Consider the following 9624-nt stretch of genomic DNA (forward strand, 5'->3'; position numbering starts at 1 on the left):
CCCGTGTTTAAAATTTTTGACTTCTTTTTCAATCTTTGTTTAGAGTTTCTATTTTTACATTATTCTAAGGTTGTGTTCGGTTTTAATTTTACAAATTTTAATTTTAAAATTCCAATTGTATACAACCGAACACAGCCTACAACCTAAATGTAAAAATAATATCCATTTTAACTAGAATCCAATTCATTTTTCAAATTGGGAGAAAAATTTACTCCCAAACAAATCGTTAGGAATAGTGCGTCTTATACTTTGGGTGCACATTAGAAGGGCGTCGCTTCTTAATCCAAGGGTTACTGGGGCGGAACTTGGACAATAACCCATTTCTAAATTAGAGACGAGCCGCAAGAGTGAAGAGCCTAGGAAGAGTATGAAGAGACGTACAATTGCAGTATGTTACCACGTGTAACCCTATCCACATTTCACACAATGAACGGTCATGTCAACAGATCAAAAATGGAAAACTTTGACCAAATCCTGATGCATCGCTGGCACTTGTTCACCCACGTGTACACTTACCATCCACTACCCACCGCCTCCTTCGGCCACGTGTCACCTCATCAAAAGGCCCAACCGATCAACGCGAAAAACCCGTTCACCTCTATAAAAAACTTACCTGAAATTCCTCCTCATCGCTTCAACGCTTCCCTTCTCTCTCTCTGTCTTCACCCCCCCCCTCTCTCTCTAGAAATTTCTCTCTCTAAACTCGCTCTCACTCATGGCGCCCAACAACCTCAAACACCGAACAAGAGGCGACCCAGACATAGACAACATGAACACCACCACCAACAACAAAACGAGGAAACAGAAGAGAATGGCCATGGCGAAACGTGGCCTCCGTTCATTGGCTGTAGCCGTGGTCCTGCCTCTCTCTCTCACCCTCGCCAACATCTCCTTTTACGGTGGTTCAGGTAACAGCTACAGCACGTTAGCAAAACCCTTCTGGTTCCCGAATTTGTGGGCCCTGCACTTGATCTGCATGGGCACATCTTTACTCATGGGCCTATCGGGCTGGCTTGTCTGGGCTGATGGTGGGTTTCACCGGAAGCCCATGGCTCTGGCCCTGTACGCCTCCCAACTGGGTCTGACCCTGGCCTGGGGTCCGATTGTGTTGGGGATGGGAGCTATTCGGGTCGGGTTGATGGTTTGTTTAGCGATAATTGGGACTCTGGTTGGGTGTTCTCGGATCTTTGGGGAGGTGAATTCCATAGCTGGTGATCTGGTAAAGCCTTGTTTGGCATGGGCTGGGTTTTTGACTATTGTAAATCTTAAGCTTTTGATGTGACATGTTTTTATTTTATTTTATTTTTTATTTGTTTCTTTTTCAGAAAAAAAAAAAGTGACATGTTTTGTAAGTAGGTGTTCTGTTCAGTAAACAAGAAATAAAAAGATTAATTAGTTTGTGTACTTGAAGGTAATATTTAATATATTAATATTGGATAGTAAATTTTTTTTTATTTAAAAACCATCCCTCTTATTTTTTGAGATGCAAAATCAAAATTTTGTATTAAACATTGATTAAAGAGTATCATATAATATAACTAGTTTCTTTCTTTCTTTATTTATTTTTGATGTCGTTGATTTAATTTTAACTTTAAAAAACATTTCTAATGCTGTAAGCAATGCAAACGAATATTAAAATTTTTTATTTTTAAATTTTTATTATGTAATCTAACGTTTTTATTGAAGTGTTTTTTTTTTTAGTTGTATAATCTCTTTTAAATTTTAAATTCTAAACATAAATATAAAACATCAGTGTTAAAAGAGAGATTATTTTTTTGATATATTCTTATATTATCATCTGTACGTTAACAAAACAAAACATATATATTTATATCTTTGGAATTGTTAAAATACGTTATGAATTAATTTCTTGGTCGAGAAGTTGATTTGTCTATTATATTCTCATTAATTTTTTATTTTATGAATTATACCTTTTTTCAAAATACAGTTCTTTTTTCATTTCATTAATAATCTCTTTAGCTGAAGTTGAAAGTTACAATAATAGTTGATGTAAATCCATTTTTCTTATATCTTTTTAAAAAGGGTTTATAATTATTTTATAACAACATTAATATGCATATCTTGATATTGTAAGTTCTTCTAATATGATACACGTGCATATTTTCAATTCTATATCTAGCTTATAAACATCTAGCTTCATTTCTTTCTTTAGATTCAATTTTTTCGTGTTTGTGACAATAATTTAATAATTAAACTAAATATATTATCTTGTAAAATCTTTTATGGCTTCATAAAAGAATGTATTTATACATTAGACCACTCAAAAAAAAAAAAAAAAAAAAAAAAAAAATGAGGAGGAGGAAGAAGATATAAGTTTTTGACAGAGTTAAGATATGTCACAAAGTAGTAAATTAAGGATATGTCCAATGTATAAAATGTTCTAGAATTTATATCAAGTAATTTTTATTGCACACCTACATATAACTTTTTTTTATTAAATTTATAAGTTTATAAAAAAAGCCATTTCCAATTGTGTCAATTATTTTAAAATTCATTGAAAAAGAGAGTTAATTTATATATTATAGAAAATGACAAAAAGTATATATTACAAAAAATATTTTTGTACTTTTATTGGGGTTGTCCAAATAGAAACACATCGTAATATAATAGATATTTTTGTTCTTGATGATTTTCATCTGGTGTGCAACTAAGTATAATTGAAACTTTATTTTTTTTAATGATTATATATTTAATTTTAAATGCTAACATATTTATCAATGTAATTTGGTCCTAGATTTATGTTTGGTATCATAGCAAGTTCCTTAATGATATATAGGTGGATCCATTATATTTTGGTATATATGAGATTACGGACAAGATGATGACAAAAAAACTAAACTAAACTAAAAAAAATCTAACTGTAATTGTTGATGTATATTAATCATATTTCACACGTTATATTTACCAAAACATATGACTATATACATTTCTTATACTTCTGTCTCAATAGAAGTTACGACCTAACTTTATAAAAGAATGTTTTCTATTGTTTTTTCACAGTGTCACAGAATTGGTTATGAGCTATTGCTCTAGCAAATGGTTTTCAAAATGAATGTTCCCACACGATAGATAATGTGAGTGGTACGTAGTGAAATATTTAGAAAGTTTTGTATTTTTAGAAATAAATATGTGTTTTTATAACTTTACTTATTTTAGTAATTAATTAATTAATTACATGCAAAATAAAATAAATCAAAGTAAAGAGTTAGAGATGATACCAGGATTTTTAGTGAGGAAATCCTAGTTGATAAAATAGATCAACTATTTGCGTGGGAACGTCGTGGACTGTGCAGTCCAAAATAAACTGATCCAATATGTATAAAACAAAGTATACTGAATTTTTATTTTAGCTCACACCCTATTGTTCCACCAAACACCAATAGCTGACAATCATCCGGCTTTGTGACGTCCAATCCAACAACACTTGACCTCAGGCTTATGCTTGATCTCTGTAGAGGGGTAGCAGATAGATCAAACAATATTCCACGAATGCTTTGACCATTTCAAAGTGTGATCGCTTTTACTTCTATTCTTCAATATTTGAATTCGATGTAGAATTAGATCTATTTTTTTTATTATTTTTTATTTTTTTATTTTTTTTTATCGTTGTAGATGCAAAACTTTGATCACGATCTGGATTTTAACAAGACTCTAAACTCACTCTTATGTTTATGTGTATGTTCTAGAAAGATAACAGAGAATTCAACTTGGATTTTCTGCAAAAATAATCTTTCTAAGGTTTTTATGAATAATGAAGTTATAATGCAAAAGCTGTAATAAACCTAGATGTGTATCAGGGTTTATATAGAATTTTTAAAGACCTAATCTTTCAGAAAATAAAGGAAATTTCCTGTGTAAGGCTTTTGGTATAATTCTAAACCAACTAGGAAAGAAATTAGAACATGATTCAAAAGTTACTAAAACTGAAAAAGATCCTTGAACAAGTTCAAGAAAGGCTGAATTGGTTCAAGAATGGCAGTTAAAATTCGAAGCAACTTTGAAGGTTTTTGAACCGGTTCAAGTATGCTTGACTTGAATTCTAAGGCTGAAACTAGGTAAAAACATTGTTTTGGAATTTTCTGAAAATATACCAACTATGAAACATGTCCTAACCTTTTTAGATTTCTTCCTAAAGTGTTATTCTTTCCTTTCTTGATGATCTCAGTATAGTATTTTTGAACAACGTTCTAATTCCGCAGCCGATCTTGATCTTGATATGGTAACTTGTAATTACAACTTGATCGGACTTGTTTTGACATCGAAATTTGCCAATTAAAGAATTTATATCTCACAGATATATATATATATTCAATGTGAATGTCCTAACAAGAAACCATGAAACAATTGGCCCAAATGCGAAATCCATGACTTTATCTCATTGTATTGCTGCTATACAGACTCCCCCACTATATTATTCCTATTAGTAATTTTAAGGCCATTCTCATTGGTCACTTCAGGTTCTTCTTGTTTTTTGATTCTACCTTTAGTAATCATATGACTTCTAGTCCTAATGCATTATTTTCTAAAGCATCTGATTCACATATATCTAAGATCCATACTGCTAATAGCTCTAATATGAATACAGTCACATTGGACAAGTCTTTATTTCTAATCATGGTTTGTTGTCGATATCATTACAAACCGATCGGTTTGGCCGGTTTACACCGATATTTGCCTGAGTCCATTGCACCACGACCGCGACCAATACCTAGACCAATATCGCGATAGTGAACTATGCTTCTTACCTCACTCTTCCTAACACATATCTCATCCCTAAACTCATTTTAAATCTTATCTCAGTTGGCCATTTATGTGACCTTAAACTCAATGTCACATTTTCTAGCACAGGTTGTTATGTGCAGGATCCTGGACAGGACAGACCCTTAGGATAGGCTATAACACAGGATGCCTCTTTGAGCTCCTTAATTTTTAGATTCCTTCGACTTTTTCTTATTTGGTTCAGACTGCTACTTCAGTCTCTTACACTCTTCCATGCGCTTCGATGTGCAACAGCGGTAATTCCGCACCTCAACGTGTCAGATTAACTCCGTTACCACGCCATTAGTGGTTATCATGCGCTCTCACGCTCCTTAATGTGTCGGATCTTCACAACTCCGTCACCGCGTCGCCATGTGCCATCAATGGTCATCATACACTTCCAAAGCACCATCAACGTGGTGAATCTTTACAAATTCGTCACCTATGCGCCGCCGTACCTCAATGTGCCTTAAGTGGTCTTCACGCTCCATTATCGCTTTAATGATCTCATCTTCAATCTCAACCTGGTTTCATACTCACCTTGAGTTTGAGGGGGGTTGTTAGATTAAAAAACTACTAAAACATCCCTTACCTACAAATTAGGGCTTACAGAATTACAACTACACTTACCCAATTACCATGTATACCTCTACCTACCTAGTTACCATATGTAGATGACTTGATCATCAATCACCTACTCCAAATCTTCTCATATATATATAGGACCTTTATGTATTCACATTACATCAATACAATACAATATCATATATTTCATTCTTTTATTTCTAACATGGTATCAGAGCTTTTCAATCACTAGTAAATAATTTACCAATTTATCATAGTCATCGCCAGGGATGGCACCATTAGCCTCATCCTCGGCGGCGATCAACCTTCAAACTGATGCGGAACCTTCAATTTTAAGTTCATAATCAGCAAAACTTTATTTGGCCGCCTAATCAGCCTCTAAGATGTATCAACGTAGTTACATGACAATAGCACTGTAATTCTGCCTCGTCAGTTCTTCACCTTCAGATATGATCAATTGCGGTGCCAGCATTAGTGCCACGTCACTTGCCATGTCAGACACAGCCAACAACAGTGCTAGTAGTAGTGCCATGTCACCTTCCATGTTAGACACAACCAGCAGCGGTGCCAGCAATAGTGCCTGATGTGTGTTTTTATTTATCAATAATAAGATACCACTTGTGATAGAACGAATCCTTGTAGGATAGGGCTATGTTGAGGGTGTCGAACCTCAAGGACTGTGGTGGTTTATCGAATCTTCAATTAATACTATTTTAATTTAGAAAGAGGATTTGATTAATTTGTTATGTTGTGATGCAATTCAATAATATAAAAGAAAATAAACGGAATAAAAGGATTGAGATCAAGCGAAGAAATACTTAGGGATTGACTTCACCACGAACCTCATACTATGGTCAACTGTTCAATCTTGGGATTTCAACAATTTATATATCATATGAATTAAACTCAAACATTTATTTAATTCGATTTTAAAGAAAGATGTTTCATTGAACTTAGCTAACTATAACCTATCAAAAGTTGGCACGAATTATCCGCCTGCCTACTTCTAACTAATGTTGCAGTATAACTCGTTTTCCCTAAGTATAGATTATGAAAGAGTTCATTCAAGAAAAAACGTTTGAACACTATTACATGATCTCCATTCTTATGTCGGCTCCACCAGATATCGTCCAATAAGAATGGGTTGAGAATAATTTATGAGCAGTTATATCTAAGACAAGGTAATAACTATTCAAAAACTATTAATTCATTAAAACACCAATTAAGCTGGCTTAATTTCTCAAAATCATGTAATCAAAGTATATAAATTATTAAATTCCCAAAGTATAAACAATCAAACTATAGTACTTGGATTGGGTTACATCAATGCCCTAAGAGAAGAATTAGCTACTCATGACGACGCAAGGTATCATCTGTGTTGTTGTGGTCTTTATCGCCATGGACCACCAAAATTGCTTTTGAATCTTCTTCTTCAAAACCTTAAAAGCCGCCGTGAGAGAGATATATAAGATAAGGGGTTGATGGATGGATCCCTTAATGTGTCTTCTCCTCTTCTTTTATAGTGGAGAACAAGTCCCAATCCCCTTTGGATTGGTTTTGCAGCTTTTGGTAACAATTGGGCCCATAAGGAAACAAAGAGGAGTCAAAATATATAATTCCCGCATGTATTTTTAACCCACAGGACGTCAGAGCTCGAGCTCTAGAGTCAGGGCTTGAGTTTAACCTGTCAGCAACTTATTATGATGTTGTAACGTAATTTTGAACCATTTAGAGCGCGAATCTTGAGATTACTATTAGATACAAAAACATCGGACTCTGAATCGTCTTTCCATAGCCACTAAGTTTGCTCAATTTGGAGTTTCGAGTCAAAAGTTATACCTAAAATACTGAAGTAGGTCCAGAGTTTTCAGCAATGTTCGAGCCCTAAGTGGTTGTGCTCAAGTTTTCTGAGTTGGGCTCAAGCTCTGGGAACAAAATTTGTCCGAAACGTCTTTTTATTGATAGTGCTCGATCCCTCCTTTATGTTGCTCGATCCCAAGGTGTTGGGCTCGAACTCTGCGGCTGTGGGCTCGATCCATAAAGCTTGGCACAAGGTCTGGGACTTAAATAAACTTTTCACATTCTGACTCATTATGTGCTTGAGCTCTTAGGCAAAGGCTCGAGCACCTTTAAGTTGGGCTCGAGCTCTGAAGATCAAAGCTCGAGCTTTCTTGCCTTTGGAATTTCCTGTCTTTTTCTGCTGAGCTCGAGCCATAGAATTGAGGCTCGAGCTTCTGAACTTGAAAATCTCCAAAATTCACCATTTTAACTCTCGGCTTGCTTTGAATGACCGACAACAACTCGGTAAACTTCTTTATCATTCTTTTCATCATAAGAGCCCGGTTTTAACTGCTTCTTTGGAAAAATACCTAAAAATATGAAATAAACATAAATCAATATAAAACAGGATAGATGTATCACTTTAGGCCTTAACATATGCGTATTTAAGGGTTCGAATATTCAATAGTCAGTGCTTATCACACCCCCAAACTTAAATATTGCTAGTCCCTTAGAAATACAGAACTAAAAAGCCACTTTCGTGGGAATCACGGTTACATTTAGCTTATACAATAAGCCTTTAAACTCCTAGGTTACCCCTAGTGGATGAGTTATAGTCTTGTGAGGGTTTCCAGTAAAGATACCCATAAACTACTCAAATCAGTGCCTTAATTGGACGATAAGCTCATTCAACCCCGTTTTCATATTATAATGTCCCAACAATGCATCAGTTAGTTAATTATAACAAGTATAACAAATTATATTAATCAGGAAAGATTTCAAACCTTCAATCTCAATTTAGTAACCATGGTCTCCATATATTAGTTTAATAATTTATTCAACAATCTCAATCCCCAAAATCCTTTTTATAGTGAACTCACAGTTTTAAACATGTAGCTTATTATCCATACTTATATTCATTCCATGCTATCCCTCAATTTACAGGCAAACTTTTCAAATTCCAATTCCCAAGGTATTTTTTTATTTTTATTTTCTTCAGGTATGTATTTTTCAAAAAGGATACTGTGTAATGCTTAGGTTTATTGAGCTTTCTAAATCACCCATGTAACGAACTTTCGGCCAATGACTCCCAAACCAGACGGTTTTAGGGCATTAAGTGATAAAGCACCCCTCCGGACCTAATTGTTCAAGTAATCTAGACAACTTAAATCCCTTATGTAACAAGCTTTCAACCAATGACTCCCAAACCAGATGGTCTTAGGGCATTGGGTGTCAGAACAGACCCTTAAGGACTTAATTGCTCAAGCAATCTAGGTATAGACCTGAACTTGACCATTTTCTACTTCTTTTTTTCAATTTTTTTTTTTTCAATTTTTTTTTTTACATTGTTGAAGAATAATTTATTTTTTATTTTTAATGCATACATACCAATTCTTTCTTTCCTTTCTATATTTTTTTATACCTTGGTTATCAAAATCATCAAATTCACCTACTCATCTCAGTCTATCACAAAACAAAACAAGACTTCTAGTTTATACCCAACAGAATTCATGTAAGTGTGAATATGTGCAAAGTGAAGTATTTTAGATATCTCAATCATAAAACAATAATTATCCTGAAAAAGTGGACCACAGGCCACTAACTGATTTAAATTTTTTTCGAAAATTCCCTTTTAACATTAATTTAGCCTACAAGCCATCTTTAACTAATATCAGACTACATATAGATATCACAACAATCAACAGACTCAAAATTATGCTTAAACAGTTAAATTGCATCCCCTTGTGCACAATATATCAATATTAAAATTTTGAAGGACACTTCGTTACCCCCAAACTTAATGTGCGCATTGTCCTCAATGTGTGAAAATAGATGTAGAGTTAGAAAGATATTACCAAATACACAGAACCAGCAAAGGTCATGAATTATAGCACAGAAGGGCAAAAATAGGTTTCTCACCCCCAAACTTGGTCCTTAGTACCTGACAAAACAATCACACTTCAACACACATCAGAGTACCAAGTATATAGAGTAAAACAGATATATATCATTATGCACAATTCATTTTTATTTTTATTTTTATTTTTTATAACTAAAACAAACTTAAACTAACCTAATCTAAAAATAAAAGAAAAATACATAAATAAATTAAAAACCTAGAAAACAAAATAAACTGAAGAAAAAGAAAAAGAAAATAAATCAAAACAAACTAAAGTATAAACCTACAAGTGCTAAGTTTAACGTCGATAGTTCGACAGCTTGCTAAGTTTAACGTCGCTAGCTCGACTGTACCATTCCCTA

General features: G+C 33.9%; 1 protein-coding gene across 1 annotated transcript; it reads left to right on the forward strand.

Moving 5' to 3' along the window:
- The first annotated feature begins 622 nt into the window (after positions 1-622).
- LOC132306230 (translocator protein homolog) lies at positions 623-1404 on the forward strand. Its single transcript, XM_059803553.1, has one exon. It carries the CDS (start codon positions 716-718, stop codon positions 1280-1282), a length of 567 nt encoding a protein of 188 aa, XP_059659536.1. The 5' UTR covers positions 623-715; the 3' UTR covers positions 1283-1404.
- Positions 1405-9624: the final 8220 nt, after the last annotated feature.

Source organism: Cornus florida, unplaced genomic scaffold, assembly GCF_030987335.1.
Source record: "Cornus florida cultivar Cherokee Brave unplaced genomic scaffold, ASM3098733v1 CherokeeBrave_3.0.0_Hap2_Chr05, whole genome shotgun sequence".
Lineage (NCBI taxonomy): Eukaryota > Viridiplantae > Streptophyta > Magnoliopsida > Cornales > Cornaceae > Cornus > Cornus florida.

Coding starts and splice junctions, on each gene's coding strand:
- LOC132306230 (XM_059803553.1), top strand. CDS start 716: ATGGCGCCCAACAACCTCAAACACCGAACAAGAGGCGACCCAGACATA.